Source organism: Nyctibius grandis, chromosome 2, assembly GCF_013368605.1.
Source record: "Nyctibius grandis isolate bNycGra1 chromosome 2, bNycGra1.pri, whole genome shotgun sequence".
Classification (NCBI taxonomy): Eukaryota; Metazoa; Chordata; class Aves; order Nyctibiiformes; family Nyctibiidae; genus Nyctibius; species Nyctibius grandis.
In genome coordinates this window covers 124,890,013-124,916,998 of record NC_090659.1, presented here as the reverse complement: position 1 = coordinate 124,916,998, position 26,986 = coordinate 124,890,013, and the positions used below count along the sequence as shown (strand labels likewise).

At 49.4% G+C, this 26,986-nt stretch overlaps 1 protein-coding gene across 1 annotated transcript; it reads left to right on the top strand.

Moving 5' to 3' along the window:
- Window positions 1–210: 210 nt before the first annotated feature.
- On the top strand, window positions 211–26,986 carry MOGAT2 (monoacylglycerol O-acyltransferase 2). Its single transcript, XM_068425119.1, has 6 exons — window positions 211–304; window positions 8,118–8,296; window positions 21,546–21,750; window positions 24,135–24,309; window positions 24,464–24,663; window positions 26,740–26,986. The coding sequence occupies exons 1-6, from the start codon at window positions 211–213 to the stop codon at window positions 26,892–26,894; spliced, it is 1,008 nt and encodes a 335-aa protein (XP_068281220.1). The 3' UTR covers window positions 26,895–26,986.

Genomic DNA, 26,986 nt, shown 5'->3' with positions numbered 1-26,986 from the left:
TCACATTGGCATAAAGTCCCTGGCACCTCCCAGCAGAGTCCCTCTCCTCCCCATACGGGAGGGTGGCTGTGGGCAGCCACCCCCGCCACTGTACGTTGCACAATCCTCTGTACTGTAAGACTGGGCAAATATTGACGGGTGACTTTGCACTTTGCATTCTTTACTTGTGGAGCTTCCTTCTCCTTCCGAGACACGCACGCAGAGCCCAAGATGAAGGTTGAGTTTGCTCCACTCTCCGTGCCACTGCAGAGAAGGCTTCAGACGGCATCGGTGGTTCAATGGGTCTTCAGCTTCCTAGGTCTAGGTAAGAGACATCTCCTTTTCCTTCTCTGAGAAGCCAGAGCAGCTTTTGCCCCAATCCCTTCTCTCCCTGACTCCAAGGAAGACCTGGGACTGAAGGTCTGGGACCACAGGAAAGTGGCCTTAAAGGCATCTTCTGGGAGCCTGCAGTGAATCCCAGGACAAGTTATCAGCAGCAGATGTTGCACTCGCATGTCTCTGTCTTGCTGTGTGAAGAGCAGTGTGGGAGGCTCTGTCTCACTAAAGCAGTTCTTTTTTTTCTCTGATTTCTTCTCGCCACCAATCTGAGCACGGTGGCACTAGGGAAGTGCATGGCTGCGTGTCCGTGCTTGGGAACATCTACGGGTGTCATGTAGCAGCTAAATCCATGTGGGGTTTCAGCTTCTGCTCTTTAAGTTTAGTGTTTTCCTGGTCTGAGGTGCTGCCCTGCTCAATGTTAGTCATGGGAAATGGCATTCCCAGGCTTGAGGGATGGTACGACGGGAGGAGCGTGGGGGACTCTGCTTTTCAACCCTGGAAACAGACACTTCACTTCATACAGATGCTCCTGCACACCCCAAAAGGGCATTTTTACAGGAAAACCCAAGCAAGTTGGGGAAGAGACACATTAGCAAACTGGGACCCACACAAACTCAGTACTGTGTGGAGGGCATCAGGTGCTGGTGGAATGAGAGACCTGCAGTTTTGGATAGCATGCACTGGGAAATAAGGAGATGGGAGACCCAGAGGCAGGTTATCAGAGAGTGCAAACTGTCTGGGGTGATTTACAGCCCCTTAGAGCCAAGCTGGAAGGTGACATCCAAGAGTTTGCCATTGTCTTGCCAATACTTAATCTCAGATGGGATCTGTGTAAAGCTTCTGCTTTCTTGTGGCAGGATAGTGGTTGACTGGTCCCAAGACACAGAGACAGCAGATCTTTGTGTATGTATGGGTCCTGGCACACACGCATCTCCAAAACAATACCTACAAAGAAAGCATAGGCTATGCTTCAGAGCCTCATCAAGATTCTGAGATGGCTCCATCCAAACTCTGCTGCAGACCTGGGGCTGAATGGCCACCTCTGCACCAGTATGGGATGGACTGGAGCACTCGGCCATACTGGTCCAGATGGTGTAGTTGTTTGCATGCTTCTTGGCGTAGGTTTAGCTCATGCTAAGTAACACTCTTCCAAACTACATGTTATCACAGTCTGGGCAATGGCAGAGGCCAGGGACCATTGCTGGTTGCCAGGATGGGTGAGACTGCCCTTTATTGGAAGAGAAGAGAATTAGCATCATGGATATGACTGGACAATGCTGTTCACCTGCTGGGTCAGCAAATGGGCTCTGCTGAGTTGCTTTGGAGAGGTGTAACCACTGTGGCACCTTGGGTTGCTCTGGGACAAGCTGGAGGACATCCTTCTCCAGATGGAGAGGAAATCTCTGTGTGGCAGTGGTGACACGGCCAGCTGAGCTGCCACAAATCACGGTTATGGCATGGCAGAGTGCAGGGCACTTGGTGCCATCCTGTACTTGCGTTGTAAACCCTGGGGCTCTTCTAGTGCAGAAGAGATCCCAGCTGTGATCAGCCTTCCCCTGTGCACCGGAGACCACCTTGCAGGAGGAGACATGGGTGTAGTTAACAGGGGAGGGGAGATCTGGCAAAAGCCATGCAGCCTTGGACCCAACCAGCCAGACTGGGACATTTTGGGGTGCTCTGTAGCTCCCCCTGTGCCCCTGTGCCTGATTTTTCTTCCATGGTGCCTGGATGGGATGGGGCATAGTAGAAATGTGGCTGTGATGTTGACAAGGGAGGCAACAACGCATCCTCATTCCCAGCATGGATGCAGTTGGGGCTTATGGAGCTTTTCCAGCAAAACAACTTGCAATGTAGGTTTGTCCCTTCTTGGTGCCTTCAAGCTGGCACTTGACTTTTCAGTGACAGAAATGACTTCTGGAGCCAGCAGAAAGCCAGAAAACGGGAAGGAGGGAGGAATCCTCTGCAGTCAGAGGATAACGTGGAGCTGCTCAAAACGCAGGCTCTGTGTCCTGCAGGGAAGTGCAGCTTGTTCTGAGTGAGGATGAGACCCAAACCCCCACCCCCTCCACAGCTGGTGTTCCAGAGATTACTGTCTTCCCCTTGAACAGTTTTACTTTGATTTTGGTTCTCTTGTGATACGATCTGAAATCAAAAGCACTTAAGAAATGTTATAAGAAAGACAATAACCAAAACTTATGGAGCGATTCCAGCTGGTTTGATTCATTTTACAAAGTTTCTTTAAGCCTGGAGCTTTCCACCCAAAAGCTCCCAGTTTAATGACTGTGACAGCTTGATCACAGAATCACAGAATCACAGAATTGTTAAGGTTGGAAAAGACCTAAAAGATCATCAAGTCCAACCACCAACCCAATGCCACCATGCCCGCTAAACCATGTCCTGAAGCGCCACATCTAGACGTTTTTTGAACAGCTCCAGGGATGGTGACTCCATCACCTCCCTGGGCAGCCTGTTCCAATGCCTAATGACATGGGCTAAGGGAAATCCATAATTTCATTCCATGAGCTGCCAAACACCCCATGCCACACTCAGTTGTAACCCTCAGGCACAGAGATCAGACCTTCTGCGGGCAGGACTTGGCTGCTCCTTTCTCTCTGAGACAGGCTCATGCTTCTGCTGACAGAAAAGGGCTCCCGAAAACACATGTTTGACAGCCACCAGACATTTGCACAGCCCTTTGACTGGAGATCCCAGCAGCCGCCGCTCGGCAGCACCGGTTGCAGGCAGCTGTTGCTATGGTTGTGCAAATGCATTCCCCGAGAAGCCGAGCAGTGGGCGAGGGGCTCATTCATTCTCATCAAGGGAGTTATGGGGGCAGAAAGGTGGACGGTAGATATTGTAGTGATACTACAGCTGAATACTGAAGGTAATTCTCCCCTTCTTTCCCTTGAAGAATAATGCAAAGGCAGCGAGGCAGAGCCATGTTATAATCACATCTCATTGTCATTTGTGTGCCTCATGCGCCTGCAGTCCCCATCCTCACCAGAGAGCTTGCTCCCGCGGAGAACTTGACCAAGCTGGCAGTTGGAACTAGATGGTCCTTAAGGTCCCTTCCAATCCAAACAACTCTATGATTCTAAGCTGGAGAGCTTGCCTGGCTTGGCAGAGCCCTGGCAGCCGATGGGGTTCAAAGATGGGTTTCTAATGAACTGGGGACTTGCAGGTTTCCCCCCATCCCCATCATGACACAGACTGCCATCTCTTCCAGCAGTGTTTCTGAGATCCAACAGCCCTTTGCAGATTGCTTTGTGTGCACAGCAGGTTGTACGTATGCTGGAGTTTGGCCCCAGAACGGAGATATCTGCTGAAGTTCCCTGGCCAAGAGCCTAATGCCATGTTCGTGATATCCTTTAAAGTGTTTGCCTGGCAGGTAGCCCAGAAAATGACAGTTGTTTGTAGGAAAGCAGATGCTGAGGGAAACATGGCTCTCATCTGAAGTGGTCCCTGGTCCAGGGAGGGACAGGCAAGAAACTTGTGGCCTTCCTCATTTTCCTCTTAGGATTCCTTTCAAGGGAAGAAAGCAATGATTATGGGGAACAGCCGCACAACAAGCAAATATCCCTGCGTGTCACCCATCCCTTCTGCCTTGTCCTGCAGAAAAGAAGCAGAAGGGGCAAGGAGGTGGCTTAAGGTTGTCCTTGCTGCTCTGCCTCTGGGAGACGAATGTGGAGGAAGGGGAGTGGGCATGCCCTTCCAGCATGGATTCAGGAAAGACTCAGGATTTGCAGGAATAGACATAGATCTTGGTTCCTGGTACACAGTCCTTCCCTCTAGCCCTTAGCCCAAACAGATGCAGGATATGGCCCTTTCTTGCATGGGGTGTTATTTTTCAGCAGCTTGGAGAATGAGGAGACTGTAAGACGTGAAAAGTCACCTGTGTAACCTAAAAGAGGCTGGGTCGGTGCTAGTGAAGGGACCCTGGAGCCAGGCTGAAGAGCATGAAGTCTTGGGCAGCAGGGCTGGTGGTGGACGCAGCCTGGGGACCTGACACGGCTTTCAAGAAGCAGTGATGCAGCTCCAGGGCAAATATCCTCTGAATTGTTGGGAAAGTCTCTATATCTAGAGACTATAGGTTCTATACCAGCTTTGTAGTCCAAAGAAGGGCAACGAAGCTGGTGAAGGGTCTGGAGCACAAGTGTGATGAGGAGTGGCTGAGGGACCTGGGGGTGTTTAGTCTGGAGAAATGGAGGCTCATGGGAGACCTTCTCGCTCTCCACAACTGCCTGAAAGGAGGGTGTAGCGAGGTGGGGGTAGGTCTCTTCTCCCAGGTAACAAGCGATAGGATGACAGGAAAAGGCCTCAAGTTGCACCAGGGGAGGTTTAGATTGGAGATCAGGGACAATGTCTTCACTGAAAGGGTTGTCAAGCACTGGAACAGGCTGCCCAGGGCAGTGGTGGAGTCCCCATCCCTGGAGGGATTTAAAAGCCGTGTAGATGTGGTGCTGAGGGACATGGGTTAGTGGTGGCCTTGGCAGTGTTGGGTTAATGGTTGGACTTGATGATCTTAAGGGTCCTTTCCAACCAAAACGATTCTGTGATACTAACCCATGGGATAGCACTGCCTTTGCTATGCTTTTGTTGAAGAGTTTGAGGACATGACACACAGGTATCTGCAAGAAAGTTGGAAGGGGGACAGCAATCTCCCCTGATCCAAGCAGCTACGGTGACTCCCCCTCACACACTGGTCAGCAGCACAAGTGCCCCTTTCTTGCCAAAATACAGCCCATAAATAATGATGTGTCTGCCTAAGGCTGGGATTGGTCTGGATGCAGACAGTAGAATTTATCTGTACATTTTCTGGAACTTTCCTGTCTCTTTGGTCCCATTCACAGCAGCTTTCAGATTGAGGAACCATTCTGGGACAGGAATGGGGTCCTTTCCCACAGCAACCAGGACACTGTAAGATTTTGCAATCACAAAAATAAAATCTTAAGCTTGAGCGAAGGTCACTGTGTGCAAGTTCTGTCCTGCAAAAAAAGAAAAAAAAGTTGAATTGCAAATGAATCGAGGGAGAAATTAATAATTATATAAGTGCAAGATAAAGCCTCACTTGGATGATAAACGCATGGATGTGGACCAGAACAACTCCTTTATTTTGCAGAAGGTACTTTGAGCTTTGCACGGCATGATAAAAAGAGAATTAGGCACTGCACAGTTTTGCAGCAGACCTGACGACCTGGCTCCCAGGTGCAGTAAAACTGCAACCTCCGCATTGTTCCTCACGCAGCATTTATGTGTCCTGTGGACCCTGGAGCTTCGTTTCATGCTGTTTTCTTCAAGAGTTACAAAGACTACGTCTGTGGCACTTGGGAGGAGTGGTGCCAGGTACGAGTAGTAGTTTGTTCTGATCTGGAGGATGCGTTGCAGGTTAGACCTGTTGCTCTGCAGAGAGCTGCAGTGTCTCCCCATGTGCTGTACTGGTCCCTACCCAGGCACCTGCCACAGTGTCTCTACCTACGTGAGGACATAAGATCCCATTTCAGCTTTAAGGCAATTTAGGATCCTGCTAGATTATTGTTTTCTTTTCCCCATAGAAATTGACAGCACCATCACACCAGTGTTTTAAAAAGGGGCAGGGATTTGTTTTTACATGCAAAGCTCTGGGATCAGGGTGACATCACAAAAAAATTAAAACGACTGCAAATCAGACCTACTTATTTATCCTTAAGTAAAAGCAAACAGGAGGTACAAGGAGGTCTTAAATGAGAGCATTGTATAACTCTCTGAGCAGTGTGCCCAGGTGGCCAAGAAGGCCAATGGCATCCTGGCCTCTATTAGGAATAGTGTAGCCAGCCGGTCTAGGGAAGTGATCGTCCCTCTGTACTCAGCACTGGTGAGGCCGCACCTTGAATCCTGTGTCCAGTTCTGGGCCCCGCACTTCAAGAAAGATGTTGAGGTGTCGGAGCGAGTCCAGAGGAGGGCGACCAAGCTGGGGAAGGGTCTGGAGGGTCTGACCTATGAGGAACGGCTGAGGGAGCTGGGGGTGTTTAGCCTGAAGAAGAGGAGGCTCAGAGGTGACCTTAGTGCAGTCTACAACTACCTGAAGGGAGGTTGTAGTGAAGTGGGAGTCGGCCTCTTCTCCCAGGCAACTAGCGATAGGACAAGAGGACACAGCCTCAAGCTTCACCAGGGGAGGTTCAGGTTGGACATTAGGAAGCATTTCTTCTCAGCAAGAGTCATTAGCCATTGGAAGGGGCTGCCCAGGGAGGTGGTGGAGTCACCATCTCTGGAGGTGTTTAAGAAAAGACTGGCCATGGCACTTAGTGCCATGGTCTAGTTGACAGGGTGGGGTCAGGGCAACGGTTGGACTCGATGATCCCAGAGGTCTCTTCCAACCTGATTGATTCTGTGATTCTGTGATTCTGTGATTCTTCTCTGATAGGCCTTAGCAGAGATGGGCTGGAGAGGGCAGGTGCCAGGTGGCTCCCAAAGAGGAAAATCGAGGTCTCAGAGGGATGCATCTATCTCACAGCTGAAGCTGAAGCTGAACAGGTCATCTCCACCCTCATGTCTTTCAGCCCTGGGTGCTGGATCTGTGATGAAAACCCACAGAAGAACACAATATATAGCCCACCACACGTGATGCTTCATGAAGGCAAAGGGCTTCACAGAATCACAGAATGGTTAAGGGTTGGAAGGGACCTCTGGAGATCATCTAGTCCAACACCCTACCAAAGCAGGGTCACCTAGAGCATGTTGCACAGGGCTTAGATGAATGGGGTTTTTTTTAGCTCAGTCTCCCCCTTCCCAGACAACATCAAGGCTTCCAGAGGAACAGATGGAGAGGACACAGTTCTTCCCAGGCACTTTTTAGGGCATCTACTTTACCAAGTGGCAGCTTGGTGGCCGTCAGCTCTTCCCAGTCTCTGTGCAGACAGGCAGTGTTGGGCTTGGGTGGGATTTGATGTACCAAGTGATGCTTGTTTGCCTACAGACTTTCTTCTCTTGTTCCCATGCCAAAACACAGGGCATGAGGGAGGTGGAAGGTAGAGGGCAAAGCTGAGCACTGACTGGAAGCAGCTCAGAAAAGTCTTTAATGACATGGGAAAGTCCCAAGTCATTAACGTCTTAGGGAATGAAATGGGGTGCTCTTATAAAATCTGTGATGATGTCGAGTTGAAAGTAAAGAAAATCCTCTAGAGGCCAAGATTATAGCAGAGAGTGAACCTGAGAAGTGGAGGAAAAGGTCCAAAATCAATAAGAAAAAACTCAATAAAGACTAAAATCTTATATATGGGAAGATAAAAGATTTTTAAAAATCCAAGATACAGTTAAAATGGGGAATCAATAGCTCAGGATGAAGCTATTGGAGACTGTGCAGACAGGGCACAGTGCCCCACATTTTGCAAATGCTAGGTGTCATCAGGGGGTATTAACAGGAGTTTTGGGGTAAAACATTGGCATTATCATTGCAGAGGTCAGACTGACTCCAGAGAAAATCCAGACAGCGAAGGGATAAAGACCTGACCCTTGAGGACCCTCTGGATGCTGTGAGGTCCATCAGTCTTGTGGGAAGAGGGGGACACGGTGGCCTTTGGAGAAGTAGGTGGTTGCTGCAAGGAAGGTGCTTGATTGCTTCTCAGGTTCCTGGGGCAGATAGGAAAGAAGCCACCTCTTTTCATCAAAGATGCCTTCACACTGGTAAAATAATTCAGCAACAAGCCCAGTGAAGGCTTGGGCTCCATCCCGGTTGAAACAAACCAAGTCTCTTCCAGTGAATCATTCCTCTCCCAAAGTCCACCTAACCCAACTGCTAACTCACTGCCTGGCTTTTATCTCAGCACAGTGCTGCATTGTTGCCTTCATCGCCCTCTTCTTCACCCGTCTTTGGCTGGTCAGTGTTCTCTACGCCGCATGGTGGTTCATAGACAGGGAAAAACCCAACAAGGGTGGGAGGCGGATCCACGCCATCCGGAACAGCATTGTCTGGAGGTACATGAGGGACTATTTCCCCATCAAGGTAAGTGCCACCGATCCCATCAACTTTTAGGTGATTTGGGGACCACCTTTGTCCTTGGTGTTTGGAGGCAGTCTGGGGCCAGCAGTCATGGCATGGGGTGCTTGGAGGTCAGTGTTGAAGGTTTGAGGCAGGATTGTCTTCCCAGCTCTCAGATTACTGCAAAACACAGAAAAAAATGTAAACCACCATTTTCACAACTGCATCCTTTAACCATCTACATTTACGCACACATTTAACTTCGCTGCATTCCAGCAGTTCAGAAGATCTCCCCTTGCTTGTTTCCCACACGTATACTGTGACACTCCTGCTCTTCAGGTTGCTTAGCATTTACTCAGTAGACGCAGGGCCAAGTTTTGACCAAAATCCAAGAGGTCCTTGTGCCCTGCAAGGTCAGCATCCCGTTCTGCTGGGGAAGAGGCTGGTTGGGTAAAGCTAGATGTGCGCTGGGCAGTCTCACAGAGTTGCTGTTCCCCTGAGAGGGAATTCTGTGACACTTCCAGATTTACATTAATGCATATGGTAGGCTTTTGACCTTAATCTTTATCTGATATCCCCTTGGCATGGCATGGACCAGCACAAAGTCCTGACTCAGAGCCATCACAAGTTGGTACAAATCTGAGCAATGCAGGAGAAGAGTTCCTGGGCCATGCAAGGGAGAGATTTTCTAGGGTAGACCAAGCCATGGGAATTTGTAAGATAATTCCTTTAATGAAACATTGCCTGTTGAGGGAACTCGGATGGGATGTGCACAGTGGTTAGAGATAGCCTGGAGTCAGGAGTTGGGTACTGCAGTCCAGGTAAAATCCAGACTCTTCTCAGTGGTGCCCAGTGACAGGACAAGGGGCAACAGGCACAGACTGAAACATGGGAAGTTCCATCTGAATATGAGGAAAAACTTCTTTGCTGTGAGGGTGCCAGAGCCCTGGTACAGGCTGCCCAGGGAGGGTGGGGAGTCTCCTTCTCTGGAGATATACAAAACCCGCCTGGACACGACCCTGTGCAACGTGCTCTAGGTGACCCTGCTTTGGCAGGGGGTTGGACTAGATGATCTCCAGAGGTCCCTTCCAACCCCAACCAGTCTGTAATTCTGTAAAATGAAGTGGGGACCCCAAACAGCCAAAAGGACTCATCAGCTCAAAGGAAAAACAAGAGTCCAGCCTTAGAGTCCATCCTGCATAGAGTAGGGCCTGAGATAAGGATTAGGGGAGGTGAAGCAAAGTGAGGACCAGAGATGATGTGCCCAAGGTCACCCATGAGGTTTGCTGCTCAACCAGCAGTAAGAGCCAGCTCTTTTGAATCCCAGTCCTGTACTTCAACAAGTAAGACATGAAGCTTCTGTCTTCATCTTGTCAGGAAGGAGAAAAACACACATCCCCAATAAAACACACTTGAAATTTTCAAGGTCCTGGAGTGCAGACTGCAAGATTGGTGTGGAATGAGATTAATTTAGGGCAGAAGTCAAGACTGGGCAAAAAAATCAGAAGATAGGGTCTGTCTGGATCTCTCCTACCATTTCTGAGGGGATCTTATGCATACTTGTGTTATAACAACTCAGATGGGCACATCTGCCTCTAAAATTATGACTGCAGGTAAAACGGGGGCTTTGCCAAGCCACAACCTGGTTACACAGACAGCGTGTCCCAGCAAACGTTGCTCCTTTTCATCAGAGTGGAAACATCACTTGATATCAAGGCAAAGTGCATCACTCCAGAAGAGCAACACCATGGATATGCTTAGATCTGCCTGTGAAGGCACCACCTCCAGGATACTCCAAAAGCAAATGTTGCACAAGGAAAATCAGAGTTGTTTTGGTTTTCCCTGATTTCCCCTCCCCTCATTTCAATTTTCATCTCATCCCCAGTATGCCTCTTGGGTTGGTGAAGGTGAAGGAGCAAGGGGCAGTGTTGTCTGTGACCATGTCTGGTTAGTGGCATGCAGCACTGTGCAAGCTGGAATTGCTTCCACAGGACCTGGGTGCAACTGGTAGAGATAAACGTACTGGGCTGAACCAGACCATCACTCTCCCCTTCCACTGCTGTGGACAATTCAAATGAATCCATTTAATTTTGTGCTGGAAGCTGGCATATGCTAGCCAAACTTCCCATGTCTCAGCTGGGTGAACTGCATCTCCAAGTTGCCCCTCTACAAGATCATCCATCAGAGTAAGTCTACCTTTAGTACATCCTACTGCCGTTGAGTTTCTTTGCTCAAAGTCATGGCAGAAAGTGATGCTGAGGACCTGCAGTGGATTATTTTATGGCTAATCTCAGAGTTTAACTTGTGATTTACGGGCTTCTGGATGAGCTTTAAAGCAAGGCCCCCAAAAGGTATAACATAATCTTCTGGGGATGAATGGGAACACATCCCAGGAAAGCTTGTGGTGAGTTTTACCTTAAGGCACAGGTAATATTTTATGATGTTTAATAGAATCATAGAATCGTTTTGGTTGGAAAGGACCTTTAAGATCATCAAGTCCAACTGTTAACCCAGCACTGCCAAGGCCACCACTAAACCCCATATGGCCCTAAGCAGGAAACACCAAGTGGGTTCCCAGTAAATTATTCTCAAGGTTGCCCTCCCTGGGTGTCACTGACAGGTGGGGAGGACCTGGCAGGAGGACCAGTAAGACCAGTAGAGGGAGCATGGCTACTGGGTTTGGCTGCAGCTCACTGGGTGAAGGCACGGAGGGTTCGGTGGAGCCTTTCTTACCGCTGGTCTGGGAGAAGTCAGAGTGGGCTCTGCAAAATGACAGTGGAAAACAAAAATATAATTAAAAGGGTATTATAACCAAGCAATCACATCTTATTTCCTTAAAACATTCCCTCAGGCTTCCACACTTTGTTTGCTCAAGGACTTTCTAAGCCAGAACATAGGATTTAACAGCCCTTGCTGAATGCATCTGCTGCCATTTGTCACTACAAGAGCACAGAAAAACATTTGGCCTCCCCAACATCCCGCAGCAAGGAGCTCCTCAGGTGAACCACACAGTGTGAAGACTTCCCTGCTCACTGGAAACTCCCTGGTTAGCACAAGCAAATCCTGTCCCACCTACCCATGCCACTCCTGGTTTTATACTCTTGTTATATCCCCCATCTGCCACCTTTTTTCCCCCCTAAAAAGCCCAAATGTGGGGGTTTCCCTGCGGTGTGGAAGGTAAGCATCATAAATATTGCTTTTGCCATCCTCTGTGCTGCTCTCACAAGGACCTGAACTGAGCTTTTGGTCTGGTCACACACTATTGGAACAGGCTGCCCAGGGCAGTGGTGGAGTCATCGTCCCTGGAGGGATTTAAAAGCCCTGTAGATGTGGTGCTGAGGGACATGGATTAGTGGTAGCCTTGGCAGTGCTGGGTTAATGGTTGGACTCGATGATCTTAAAGGTCCTTTCCAATCAAATGGATTCTATGGTTCTGTGCTCCCACAGACCTCTCACTTGCCCTAAGCCCCAGCCAGAACAGGGGCACAAGGGAAGTGGGATTTGGGGAGACAAACGGGTGGACACCCAACACCCCAGGCTATATTTCTGTGTAGATTGAGTTCATTCAGCCCTGGAGGATTAGTCATTCTGGGAAGATTAAACGTGGCTCCTAATCCTCCCAGATCCCGGCAGCAAACTTAGCCCGGCCAAGCACCCGTGTCTGGAGGCAGGAAGAGCTGCCTGCTATTTTATTTTAGGAAGCGGCATTAAATGCTGCCTTTGAAGGATCTCTAGGCATGCTTGCTGTCGCGGAAGCAAAGAGAGGTTGGGATGAGCACCTGTTTTCTGGGCAGCGTGAATTTGCACTTTCCTGCAGCGAGCGTCTGGCACATGGGAGCGTGCAGGCTCCGAGCTGTGCCTGCGCAGTGCGTGCAAGGAGCACCCTCTGCCGATACCGCCCTTGCACTAGGGCCATTTGCTGCTTGTTTTTTTCCCCTTGGAGCTGATGTATTTTCTTTTGGGGTTCAGGAGTTATAGGGTCAGGCAGAACCTGGATGAGTTTGGGTGATTTTAAAAGGGAGATGAGAAAAAAAGCACTGAGAATCCAAGGGTGGGTTCAGTGCATTGCCCAGGAAAGTTATTTCTGCTTCATCCCCCCATATATTAACTTTGTTCTGGTCCTTCTTTTTTATACTCCATCATGATACACCTTGAATACCGTGTTCAGTTTTGGGGCCCTCACTACAAGAAAGACCTTGAGGTGCTGGAGCGAGTCCAGAGAAGGGCAACGGAGCTGGGGAAGGGTCTGGAGCCCAAGTGTGATGAGGAGCAGCTGAGGGACCTGGGGGTGTTTAGCCTGGAGAAAAGGAGGCTGAGGGGAGACCTTCTCGCTCTCTACAGCTGCCTGAAAGGAGGGTGTAGCCAGGCGGGGGTCGGTCTCTTCTCCCAGGTAACAAGCGATAGGATGAGAGGAAACAGCCTCAAGTTGTGCCAGGGGAGGTTTAGATTGGAGATCAGGGACAATGTCTTCACTGAAAGGGTTGTCAAGCACTGGCACAGGCTGCCCATGGCAGTGGTGGAGTCCCCATCCCTGGAGGGATTTAAAAGCTGTGTAGATGTGGTGCTGAGGGACATGGGTTAGTGGTGGGCTTGGCAGTGCTGGGTTAACGGTTGGGCTTGATGATCTTAAAGGTCCTTTCCAACCAACACAATTCTATGATTCTATGATTCTATGATTCTATGATAGGCCTGCCATACACAGCTGAGCTCAGCTGGGTCTTAAAAGTGCACCAAAAAGTGCACAATGAATCTGTTTGGGGCAGACTAGAGTTGAGAGATACCTGCTCTGGCAGGGGGATTGGACTAGATGAACTTTCGAGGTCCCTTCCAATCCCTAACATTCTGTGATTCTGTAATATCCAGTGATGCCTTCTGTCGGTTGATGTTGCCTCCAGAGAGATTTTGGATACCTTGGGCTGCCCTACTTATGCTATCTTCAATAGGAAGTCAATAATTTGCCTGCTGCTGCCAGCTCTCTGCCCCAACCCTTATCTCCATTCTCACAGTCCCCATCATTTGTCAATGCATCTTAACTATGACACATGTACCCAGCATCACAGTAAAAACAAATTTCTCCATCACACGGCCAAGCAAACGCACATGTTCACTGCTTCTTCTCCCCAGTCCCATCCCTTCCTGCCACTGTAAGACTGCTGTCACCAACCTCCTTCCTACAGCCAAGGTGCTTTGGTAACCTCAGCTGAGGAGCACCATGGACATGCAGAAGGTGAGGATGGTGGTGAAATGGGCAAAGCATAAGCTTGACAAGATCCATCTCTACCATAGTCCTCAAACAGAAGTCACTGTCCATCTTTCTTGCTGACTATAAATTGGGGTTGGGTGTTTGGCTTAGAAAAGACATTTCACCTTTAGACCACATAACCTGGGTTACGAGTTAAATCTAGGAGCAGGAAGCTAAAATTAAGATCTTAGAGGGACAAATCTTGTCTTTGGGTGCTGTCATCATTCAGAGCAACCTCAACAGGCACCTTTTTATCAGCTCTATTCAGGGCAACCTGAAAAGTGCCTGCTGTGCGGAGAAGGTCCCTGTGGTCTTCACTGCACTGTTCTCCCCTTGTGAAGATCCACAGGACATTTCTTACTAGCCTTGGGGTTATCTAAGTGCCAGTTGGACCTTATCATCTACAGCAACTGGCAGAGTCCCAACCTCTGTCATTGTGCTTGGGGACTTGCTGGCGTTACTGGTTTTTTGTTAGCATAACTAAAATGAGTTGTTGGAGAATTAGTTGGCCCCTAGAAGCTGTGACTTGGGGTGGCTCCATCCCATAGTTCATTCATTCTCATAATTGCATAAACCATGACAGGGGTTATTTGAGTGTGTTGTGGTTCTGGGGAAGTACAAAGCGTTGCAGATTGGGGACAGCCCAAGTTCACGTGAACCAAGCCCTGCCAGGAATGTTTTCTTTCTTTTCAGAGAAGAGTGGTATTATTTGTAGCTGGGGATTTTGTGTCATGGCCCATGACGTTAAATATAATCTCTGATTTTCAGCAGTCTTGGCTGTTCACTTTGCTTCCTTCTGTTGGCTGGAGGAGAGAAGAGGGATTGTTAGGGCAAAAGCAAGACATGGCCAAATGGCCCAAAGCCACCTCTCTCTCCTTTTCTGAGGACCTTCTCTGTCCCATGTCTTGGCCCTCTCTTCTCTGCCCTCAGGTGACCTTAAGTCAGGTGGCCGCTGAGGTCAGGTCCACCAAAGGACTGTGTCCCACCATCTGCACTGCCAAGCAACATGCTAAGCCACTGGATAAAGGAGGTCCTACAAGACTCCCAAAAGCAGCATCACACAAGAGCAAGGGAGGACTTGGGCGTTTTGCAGCTGCCATCCTTACCCAGCTTTGGGAGTGAGGATGATGAAGTCCCATCCTAACTCGATTTAAACCCCCCTGACGGGTCAGACTCCCAGACTCTTGCTGCAAACACAGCTCTGACCTGGCATTGTGAAACCTGGAGGAAACCCCTGTGCCCAAAGCCCTCTTTCTCCAGCTGTCCCTCTCAGACTCATGCCATTGCTGGGGCCTGAAACCCATCTTTTTGGCAGCTGCTGGCAGGACTCAAATATTTGCCCTTCATTTGGTCTTCCATCCAGACACCCTTGGGTGGGTTACCCCCTTCTCTTCACCTTGGCACAATTTCTCCTTTGGATCTGGATGGTTTTCTGGATTATTCTGCTGGGTTTTATCCCACAGAGAATCTGGCTGTATGTTTCATCCTACAAGAGGTGCTCTTTGGAGGTGCCTGGGTGGACAGCAAGGGACTTGAGGATTTGCTTAGGACAAAGTTGAAAAGAGGTTTATCCTACTTAAGAGCAGATTAATGAACATAATATCCTTGGAAACGGAGTTTGGGGCCAGAGAAGGATAGAAATACAATAGCAATTCAGTTTGGGAGACTTGAAATGAAGAAGGCAGAAGCTTGCTGACCACATTTCCTGATCCTCAGATTTCCACATCCTCCTCTGCTCTGTGAAAGGCTGTGGAGGTAATGGCATAGAACCATAGACCTTTAAGATCACCAAGTCCAACCGTTAACCCAGCACTGCCAAGGCCACCACTAACCCATGTCCCTCAGCACCACATCTACGCAGTTTTTGAATCCCTCCAGGGATGGGGACTCCATCACTGCCCTGGGCAGCCTGTTCCAGTGCTTGACAACCCTTTCCATGAAGACATTTTCCCTGATCTCCAATCTAAACCTCCCCTGGCACAACTTGAGGACGTTTCCTCTCGTCCTATTGCTTGATACCTGGGGGAAGAGACCGACCCCCACCTCACTACACCCTCCTTTCAGGCAGTTGTAGAGAGCGAGAAGGTCTCCCCTCAGCCTCCTTTTCTCCAGACTCAACACCCCCAGGTCCCTCAGCCGCTCCTCATCACACTTGTGCTCCAGACCCTTCACCACCTTCGCTGCCCTTCTCTGGACTCACTCCAGCACCTCAAGGTCTTTCTTGGAGTGAGGGGCCCAAAACTGCACCCAGGATTCGAGGTGCGGCCTCACCAGGGCCAAGTACAGGGGGATGATCCCTGCCCCAGTCCTGCTGACCACACTAGTGCTGATACAAGCCAGGATGCTGTTGGCCTTCTTGGCCACCTGGCCACACTGCTGGCTCATATTCAGCCGCCATCGACCAACACCCCCAGGTCCTTTTCCCCCAGGCACTTTCCAGCCACTCTCCCCCAGCCTGTAGCGGTGCGGGGGGTTGTTGTGCCCCAAGTGCAGGACCCGACACTTGCCCTTGTTGCCCCTCACACAGTGGCCTCGGCCCATGGATCCAGCCTGTCCAGACCCCTCTGCAGAGCCTTCCTGCCCTCCAGCACATCAACACTCCCACCCAACTTGGTGTCATTTGCGAACTCACTGAGGGGGCACTCGATCCCCTCGTCCAGACCATTGATAAAGATATTGAACAGAACTGGCCCCAACACTGAGCCTTGGGGAACACCACTGGTGACCGGCCGCAGCTGGATTTAACGCCATTCACCACAATTCCTTGGGCCCGGCCATCCAGCCAGTTTTTCACCTGGCAAAGCATGCGCCCATCCAAGCCATGAGCAGTCAGTTTCTCCAGGAGAATGCTGTGGGAAACAGTGTCAAAGGCTTTACTGAAGTCTAGGTAGACAACATCCACAGCCTTTCTCTCATCCAGTAAGCGAGTCTTGTCATAGAAGGAGATCAGGTTAGTCAAGCAGGACGCTTCTCCCTGTCTCTTCCCGTGCTACTCTCTGTCTCCTACCCCACGTTCATCCATCCCTAAGGATGCGATGTCATGACATGTCAGTTCTCTCCCTGACTACATGTCTCTTGGCATGGCAAGGACCATGCAGTGCCCCTACTCATCTCCACTTGACTTTATCTAATTCCTCACTTAATGACTTTTTAATCCCTTCAGTCCTTCAAACAATGCTGGTTGGAGACCTGGGTAATGCTTCATCTCCAGGGTGTGCTGGAGCACCCAGCCCTCCAACCCTTTGGACTCAGGGAGAATTTTGCTTTCCTCAAGCATTAGTGCACCAGCCATACATGGGGAATCATCCATCCTCCCTCTTCTTGTGGTTTGGGGCAGGACAGTCCAGACCGTAGGGGACAGCCAGGAAACCCCAACTACATCTTGAGGGGTGAGTTAAAGGAGCTGTGTTAAACCACTGCTGAACTCCTGTGCTGATACAGTCACTCAGAAGCCTTAATTCCAATTAGCTTAATTCCACTCCCAAATGAATTAAAAAAAACAAAAACAAAACAAAACAAATACCAAACGAAGGCCACTTTAATTCCAGCTAAGAGCATCTACTTGGGATGTTAATATGGTTTAACTAATCCAGTTTAAAATTAATTTGGATTAATTTGCTTGAAATCCTCGCCAGTACGTGGGCTCTTATCAGAGCTCCTGAAAGTCTGCGTATGCATTTCCCTAACACAGCTGACAATGTATGCAGCAGGTCTAACCATGTCTCTGTGGGAGCTGGAGCAACTGGGGCAGGGTTTCACCCATGTCTTGGACCCACATTTGAGTAGACAGAATAAAGGGAGGTTTCTGCTACAGAGTAATCACTGTGAGCACTGAAAAACTGCAGCTATCAAGTTATTTCTCCATGAAGGAGAAACATAAAGTACACCTCATCCTTCAAAACACAAATATAAGTTCATTTGTTGGGAAGGCCAAGATGATCCCAGATCTGGGATCTGGAAGGGCTCATAACACCTTTGACAAAGGGTCATTACTGCTCTCAGCAGCCAAGCCACCAGCCAGCATCCCGACCTTGCCGAGGGGAAGCTCGAGGAAGTCAGCAAACCAATGGCTCAGTTTGGAGAGCTCAACCCTGAGCTGATAACAACTCCTTCCCTTTGGACCACAGGTCATACACATTAATTTGGCACCCCTCAGGCCTCTGAGTTGAGAAACTGGTATCATCCTACCAAGAAAACTTCAAGTCAAGCACTCGTCTCACTTAGATGTTTACGCACAGACCGCCTTGGCTGGACCCTTAAGTCCTTTGACAATTATTAAAGGTTCAACTCACCCAGAAAGATCAGAGCAGCAGATGCCATCCGGTGGGTGTGGAAAAGACAACCCAGCCAAGCCAGGAGGGAGAAGAGTCCCACCTCTCTGCACCTCAGTCCCAGCCCCGTTAAGCACATTGAGGCTGGAGTATACGAGAGAGTTGGGGTGTGCGATGTCAGGTATTAACTTCCCTGGCAGTTTGGGAACAGAGATTGACCTCTGGCAGGAGGAGGGGGAAGAAGCGAGTAAACAGTGGGAACAATCCAGATGGGAGGATCGAGTTTCTGTGTTAAAGAGTTTCCAGACGGAGAAGGGTGGTTTAGAGTCCAGGGGCCTGACCTATGGCGTAAGAGACTTTGCCCAAGTCTCTTTGCTACACATTTCTTTCTCAGTCTTGTACAAGCTCTTTGGTTTCTCTGTAAGTTCTGGGCAAATCATCCAAACCTGAGCAGACATTGTAATAACATGGGGACCTTCTCTCCCCTTCTTTGCTTATGCCCTGGAAGGACTCCAGTTTACAAAGCTGAAAGAGACAAATAATGCAACTAAGTCACTAAGATGTTGTCAGTGCTACCACACGGGACAGGTCTTGCAGAAACATTGACGAGATCCACCAACTCTTGAGTGACCAGACACCTATCGTCTAGCTGCCCATGGCTTAGAGCAGAGATTTAAAAATCACAGAATCACAGACTGGTTGAGGTTGGAAGGGACCTCTGGGGGTCATCTGGTTGGTAGGACTCCAGATTTTAGTGGCATTGAGGCCACTAGGGACATGAGGAATCATTTCTCAGAGACAGACGTGCTATCCAGGGGCACTGTAAAACACCAGGGCTTGCATTTAGCTTTCTCTGTGGCCAGAATTAGCCTAAAAAAAAAAAACCAACCCCAAAAGCCCAGCAAATAATATGGTAATGCAAAGCAAGATGAAAAATGCAGTCTCTGAAAACAGGTGCATAACACAACAAATAAAATAAATCACAAGGTGATCTCAATGGAAAGCATCAAGAGAATCAACCAGAAATAGAGATGGAAAGGTAGCTGGTTGGTGGGTGTCCAGTCCTTTGTTAAGGGGACATGACCTCTCTCTTCTCTTCCCTCACCTTTTATCATGGAATCATAGAATGATTTGGGTTGGAAGGGACCTTTAATGGTCAACTAGTCCAACCCCCCTGCCATGAGCAGGGACATCTTCAAGTACATTAGGTTGCTCAGAGCCTCATCCAACCTGACCCTGAATGTTTCCAGGGATGGGGCATCTACCACCTCTCTGGGCAACCTGTGCCAGTGTTTCACCACCCTCAGCGTAAAACATTTCGTCCTTCTATCTAGTCTGAATCTCCTCTCTTTTAGTTTAAAACCATCACCCCTTGTCTTATTGCTACAAGCCATCTTCTTCATTCTTTCCTCTCCTATTCTCCCTCCCCTTTCACTGGGGTGAGCACAAGGCAGCAGCTGGATGTCTCCTAGGGGAGGTTTTTAAGGATGTGAGATGTCTTAGCACAGGTGAACTCTCCCGTTGAAGCAGTTTGCACAGCTCAGTGGATACCCTGAATTCAGCTCTTCATTAGCAAGGAGGGTGGTGTGAGCTTGGGGTGCAACCAGGCATTGAGCCTGCTGTCACCTACCCTTCTTGCCACCTCGTGCACACACAGCCAGAGATTTAGTGGTTTCCGGCACATTTGAGCATTTCACCTCCCTGCTTATAAATCACTCAGAGATGAAAGGCTGTTTGGAAGCAGAAGATGAATGCAGGAAACATTGATGCAAGCTGCAATTACTCAAAAATGAGCAAATGGTGGCAGGGGCCGTGGGCACTTAGCAATTCAGCCATCTGCCCCTCTTCCTGCCTAGGCACCTCTGCACCCGGGCAGCGGTGGGACTCTTGTTTGTCTGTTCCCCTCATTAGGAGCAGGCACTTGAATGGGCACATGTGTACAGTCAACAGTGCCTTGGGACAGATGGGAAATTAGCCACGATGTAAGAAAGTAAAATACACCCTCGTGATTAACCTGCTGTTCTGGCTGCTTCTAGGAAAACACATGCTCCATTAGCTGTTCCCCGAGTGAGGATGGGACCCGGGTACTAGTAGGGGTGATGAGCTAAAACGCACAGGGCTTCAGTTCTTCTTGAGCACAAGTGCCTTTGAGCTGTCTGGAAATTTCTGGTGGCTCTGAGATGGCTGATCTTGGACAGGTTCATCCTTCCCTGGTGCTGTGAGCATCCTTGGCACCCAGAGAATGGGCACGGAGGCATCAGTGTTCGGCTTTGACTGCTTCTGCCTGGGATATGAACATGCTGGCTGATGTTGGCATAGAATCATAGAATGATTTGGGTTGGAAGGGACCTCAAAGATCATCTAGTTCCAACCCCCCTGCCATGGGCAGGGACACCTTCCACCAGACCAGGTTGCTCCAAGCCCCATCCAACCTGGCCTTGAACACTGCCAGGGAGGGGGCAGCCACAGCTTCTCTGGGCAGCCTGGGCCAGTGTCTCACCACCCTCACAGGAAAGAATTTCTTCCTAAGATCTCATCTCAATCTCCCCTCTTTCAGTTTAAAACCATTCCCCCTTGTCCTATCACTCCATGTTCTTGTAAAAAGTCCCTCTCCAGCTTTCCTCTAGGCCCTTCAGCTACTGGAAGGCTGCTAGAAGGTCTCCCCAGAGCCTTCTCTTCTCCAGGCTGATCAACTTCAACATTTGCAGGGGTGGCATGGCAGGGTCTTCTCAGTGACATAGCTGGAGGGTGGGTTTCTCACACCAGCCCCTCTCCTCTGGGCAGTCCATAGCAAGTGTAACCCACAGAATTCAAATCTTATCTCCCTTATCTCCCTTATCTCCCTTTAATAGTCCCTCTCCTGCTGTGGTGGCCATTCTCCCATGTAGCATCTCCCAGGCTTCAAGCACACTTTCAGACTGGCTGAATATTATGGCTGGCCTCTTAGTCAGCCCTCGAGGGCTGTCCATGTGCTGCTGTGTACCTGCAATCCATGCTGTCCATCTCTAAAAGCAGGACATGGGCATTCCTCATTCCCTCCTCCCAGTAAAACTGCAGCAACCTTGGGCAGACATCCATTGCTCTTTGTTGGCCTCGTGGGTTACTGGGGCACCTACCACAGGCACAAGCAGCTGGGTTCTTGTAGGCTTTCCCCAATGGAAAGAAAACCATTGGCTTGTTCTCTGTTAGATGTCTGGGAGCTGGGTGTCACTCCACCATGTATGAAATCATCCTTGAATCACCTGACGTGAGTTTCAGGATGGGATGACCCTTGGGTCCACACCATGGCATTGAGTGGGAACGTTTCCCTGAGACAGGCAGCAGCTTTACATAGATCATTACCAGAGCAGTTCTGCACTCCCTTTGCTGTTGGGGTTGTGGAGTGGAGTGGGGGGAGATAATCACCCTTTCCTCACATTTTAGCTTTTTTTCCCATATTAGAAAATATATTGGAGGATGTTTTAAACAAAGTAGGTTCCCAACAGCATCTAGGCCAGCTCAAAGCAACATGAGGAACCTGGCCATTGGAAATGACATATTGGGCCAATGGATGGGAAGAGATGGAAATGTAGGTGATGAAATCTATCTCAGCGAGCAATGATCAAGTTGTTCCAGTTGACCTTTTCCAAGAGAAGGTGCGATGGGTGCTAGGGACCCCCCACTCAGGAATCCCCTGTCTGCTCTCCATAGCCAGTGCTCCATCCCCCAAGGTGACAGCACTAACTCATGGCCCCATTTTTGGCTCCATCCCTGTGTCCAGCTGGTGAAGACGGTGGAGCTGGACCCTAGGCAGAACTACCTGATGGGATTTCATCCCCACGGAGTCCTGGCAGCAGGAGCCTTTCTCAATTTCTGCACAGAGGCATCGGGCTTTTCCACGCTCTTCCCAGGCATCACCCCACACCTGATGATGCTCTCCCTGTGGTTTCGTGTCCCCTTCTTCAGGGACTACCTGATGAGCGGAGGTAAGCAGGGCAGCAGCACGGGCAAGTGGTGGGATGGGTGGGTGAGTTGGATGCTTTTTGGGGGAACAGAGAGTGAAAACACCAGTGGGGCTTGGGAAGAGGGGTCAAGTGTCTGTTTGTGCCCATCTGTGGCTGATCTGCTCCCATACAGCTACTGCACGTGGCACTCAGAAACTCTCTGAAGTTAAAAATTGCTCTCCTAGCCGTTATCTCTGTTGTTCAACTTCATAGATCACCTGTGAGCTCAGGGCATCGCTGTGCCAGGCGCTGTGTGAGAGCACCACGCAGAGCAGATCGCGAGCAGAAAGGCTGAGTCCGTAGAGACCAGCAGGATGGGGCAGGGGGGTCCTGTATTTCTTTATTTCCATGCAAACAACATTCAGGCTTGAAATTGTGGTTACCACTGAATGAAGGACACTGAATACTGTGTCCAGTTCTGGGCCCCGCACTTCAAGAAAGATGTTGAGGTGTTGGAGCGAGTCCAGAGGAGGGCGACCAAGCTGGTGAAGGGTCTGGAGGGTCTGACCTCCGAGGAATGGCTGAGGGAGCTGGGGGTGTTTAGCCTGGAGAAGAGGAAGGTCAGAGGTGACCTTATTGCAGTCTACAACTACCTGAAGGGAGGTTGTAGTGAAGTGGGAGTCGGCCTCTTCTCCCAGGCAACTAGTGATAGGACAAGAGGACACAGCCTCAAGGTTCACCAGGGGAGGTTCAGGTTGGACATTAGGAAGAATTTCTTCTCAGAAAGGGTCATTACACATTGGAATGGGCTGCCCAGGGAGGTGGTGGAGTCACCATCCCTGGAGGTGTTTAAGAAAAGACTGGACATGGTACTTAGTGTCAAGGTCTAGTTGACAGGGTGGTGTCAGGGCAATGGTTGGACTCGATGACCCCAGAGGTCTCTTCCAACCTGGTTGATTCTGTGATTCTGTGATTCTGTGAAGGAGAAAACCTATTTTTCTGAAGCTGCTGCTGCTTGTGGGGAAGCAGCAGCCAGGGAGAGAGGATGCAAGTAGCAGCTCACGCTATTGCAAACCCACATGGCAGGAGGGGAAGAAGAAATGAAAAGGAATAGGTAAAAATTAAATGGGGAGAGGGAAAAGGGAGTCTGGAGAGATTTTTGGAGCCTGACAGGAGATGACCTCCATCTCTTACCAGTGGGCTTGGGGAATGGCCACTTCTGCAGGCAAACGGGCTCATGTCACAGGCAGGATTCAACAGACTAAATGCAGGCATCCAGATCCATGAGATACCCCAGGGCATCCATCACCCTGTTTTCCATGTAAACCCTGGCTCCTGCTGCTGAAAAAATATTTACACGGAGAGTGAGGAATCGTAACAGTGAGACATGAGAGAGTTATGGCTGAGGAGAAAGAAGGCTTAATTGCTGTAATGTGGGAGTTTGGTGTGTAGCACATTTTCAGGTCAATTGAATCCATTTGACAAAGAGGTTTTAATTTGGAAATTATTTCAGCCCCTGAAACAAGGATTTTTAAAAAAAAACCAAAACAACGTTGCTTCGTCATTTCTGAATTAAAGATTTCTAAATTTTGCAAGTAAATAACATCAAGCAACTAAATTCTGCATTAAATTCCACTTTAAATTAGCAGCATCCACTGAAATTCATGTGTGTTTTGGCCTAAAGCAAATGTTTCACTGCCTCTGGAATGATTCAGGGTTGGACATGGTTTTATCTGACAACAAATCGAAAAAGATTTTCCCTGGGGCTTAAGTGCAGCTAGTTCTCAGTTTACTTTTTTCCTGATTTTTTCCCTGTTTCTGACTTCTGGGCCAAACAGCAAAGGGATAATTGCGTATTCATGCAGCAGATCTGTGCATGAATGCAGCACCTTTCAGGGGAGCTGGGCTGAGATCGCCAAAGTGTAGGAAAACTCTGAAAATAAAGTGTCTAGTGCTCCTCCGGAGCTGGATAATGGGGAAAAAAAGGGTACAGAGCAAACCACAGTCGTGTGGGTTTTACAGATGCTCATTTTTCCTTCCTCTCTGTTTAGCCTGGAGAAGAGGAGGCTCAGAGGTGACTTTATTGCAGTCTACAACTACCTGAAGGGAGGTTGTAGTGAAGTGGGAGTTGGCCTCTTCTCCCGGGCAACTAGCGATAGGACAAGAGGACACAGCCTCAAGCTTCACCAGGGGAGGTTCAGGTTGGACATTAGGAAGCATTTCTTTTCAGAAAGGGTCATTAGCCATTGGAAGGGGCTGCCCAGGGAGGTGGTGGAGTCACCATCTCTAGAGGGGTTTAAGAAAAGACTGGACATGGCACTTAGTGCCATGATCTAGTTGACATGGTGGTGTCAGGGCAATGGTTGGACTCGATGATCCCAGAGGTCTCTTCCAACTTGATTGATTCTGTGATTCTGTGATTCCAGGGCTTGTCCCCTCTGACAAGGAGAGCGCATCCTACGTGCTGCAGAGGCCAGAGGGTGGGAACATGCTGGCCATCATCGTCGGTGGGGCACAGGAGGCACTGGATGCCCGGCCAGGATCCTGCACCTTGCTGCTGAAAAATAGAAAGGGATTTGTCCGCTTGGCCATTGAGAACGGGTGATGCAGGGGATGGGGTCAAGGGGTGCGTGGGGAGGGATGGTCCAGTCTGTGGCTGGTTAATAGGGTGTTCCTGCTGGTTTTGGAGAGGGGGGGAGGTGTTTTGAGTTGGGCTTTGCTAATCAAACCCTACATTGGGTTTGGCTCCCCACAGCACCCCACTGGTCCCCATCTTTTCCTTTGGAGAGAATGACCTCTTCGAGCAGGTGAGAAACCCCAAGGGCTCCTGGCTGCGGCAGATCCAGCACCGGCTCCAGCAGATCATGGGCGTCTCCCTTCCTCTCTTCCATGCGCGAGGCATCTTCCAGTACACCTTCGGGCTGGTACCCTACCGGCGGCCCATCTGCACCGTGGGTAAGCCCTTCCTCGGCATGCCAGCACGATGCTGGCCACACTCATCCTGGCCAAAGGGGGATCAGGGACAGTCCCTGGGTTGGGTCATCCTCCTGCCAGTTTGGCAAATCATGCCAGAGAGCATGAGCTATGGTGGGCTAGAAACGTGCTGGCAAAGGAGGATCCCCAACTGCTCATGTGTCATGCTGGTTTGGGACTCTGGCTTGGTCTTATGGCAGAGCCCAGGTCATCTGGGCTGTGCTGAGAAAGCCCCAGAGCAAACATAGAATCGTAGAATTGTTTTGGTTGGAAAGGACCTTTAAGATCTTCAACTGTTAACCCAGCACTGCCAAGGCCACCACTAACCCATGTCCCTCAGCACCACATCTACATGGCTTTTAAATCCCTCCAGGGATGGGGACTCCACCATTTCCCCAGGCAGCCTGTTCCAGTGCTTGACAACCCTTTCCATGAAGACATTTTCCCTGATATCCAATCTAAACCTCTCCTGGCACAACTTGAGGCCATTTCCTCTCATCCTAACATGGCCACCTCATCATCCCTGTGGGATGCAGCCAGCCACAACCCCAACACAGCCCAGTGATATGAACCCCTGCAATAGCATTAGGTTAAAGCCAATTTCACAAACACAACTAGGACAACACCTACACAGTTCGCAGGTTTGCTCAGTGTCCCACGCATACAGCCACAAAATCCAACCTATTTGCACATGAAGAAGTCACGCTGTTTCAACCTGAGACCATGCCCAAATTTCAAGGAAGTCTTTGGTTTTGAAGAAGTTTTGCTTCGTTTCAACAACCCCTTACCTGGCCCACCAGCATGACTGTTGCTCTGTGAATTAGTCTAATTAAAGAGGCTGTTTGGAAAGGTCAGAGCTCACCCCACTGATTAGGTTTGACAGCCAGCAATTACTTCGAATTGTTTTACAACCTGTTTGGATTGTCTCAATGGTTTTATGAGCTGTGCAGTATCACAAGGGCTCTTCATTAGTCCAATGAAGAGCATTGACACATGATGACGAAACCCTCCACCACTTGACAAACACAATTTGAGTAAGACATCAGAGCAAAAGAGGTATCTCATGGACTTCCCTCTCCTCTGCAGGCACCTGATCCTGCTGCTGGTGACTCTGGGAGATGGGAAAGGGCTTCTTCTAGTGCTGGGAATCAAATTAATCAGCTTTTTCCTTGAAAAAAGCATGATTTTCTAAAGATACGTGGGTACTTGGTGCCTAATAAAAATCAGATGTTTCACAGAAGCTTTAATCTGAGCAAAGTGGAAGCACCCCAATGACTAGTTCATTTAGATAGTCTTGGGCTCCCCCATGCCTCAGTTTCCCCATTTGCAATGCAGATTCCCAGGTCCATGTGGGAACAGCTTGGAAAGCCCAACCCAAATATCATGATGATGTTGTCTTTATCTGCAGCACATCTGAGATGTTGGGAGTAGCCACAGGGACTGCACTGGAATGCAGTACTTTGGAAAGAACTACACAGAGGGTCTTTGGCATTAACCAACTTTGCAGATGGGGAAACTGTGGCAAGGAGAGGTCACAGAATAGAATCACAGAATTGGTTTGGTTGGAAAGGACCTTTAAGATCATCAAGTCCAACTGTTAAACCAGCATTGCCAAGGCCACCACTAACCCATGTCCCTCAGCACCACATCTACACGGCTTTTAAATCCCTCCAGGGATGGAGACCCCACCACTTCCCTGGGCAGCCTGTTCCAATGTTTGACAACCCTTTTGGTGAAGACATTTTTCCTGATATCCAATCTAAACCTCCCCTGGCACAACTTGAGTCTGTTTCCTCTCGTCCTATCACTTGTTACCTGGGAGAAGAGACCAACATCTGCCTTTCTACAACCTCGTTTTAGGTAGCTGTAGAGATCTGAACCTTCATCTCCCTACCTCCTTGGCTGTGCTGCCTCCTGAACCCCAGGACGTGATTGGGGTTATATCGATCCATCTACCACGTTCCTTGGAGAGGTGGATCCCAGCTCTGTGCTAAGATGTGCACAGTGTCCAGAAAGACCTGCCACTGGCTCCTCCTAATGCCTATGCTTCTTTTCCAGTTGGGAAGCCAATTCCAGTGCAGAAGAAGCACAGACCCTCCAAGGAAGAGATTGATCAAGTCCATCAGAAATACCTAAACGAATTGTACAAGCTCTTTGAGGAACACAAAGCTAAATACAACATCCCAGAAGACAGACACCTGGAATTTATATAGAGCTCCTCAAGCAAGGTGAAACCACGGAGATCAGACTCCAAGTTTCCCCCTGTCTCTGAAACTATTTCACAACCCCAACTTAGTCACAGATA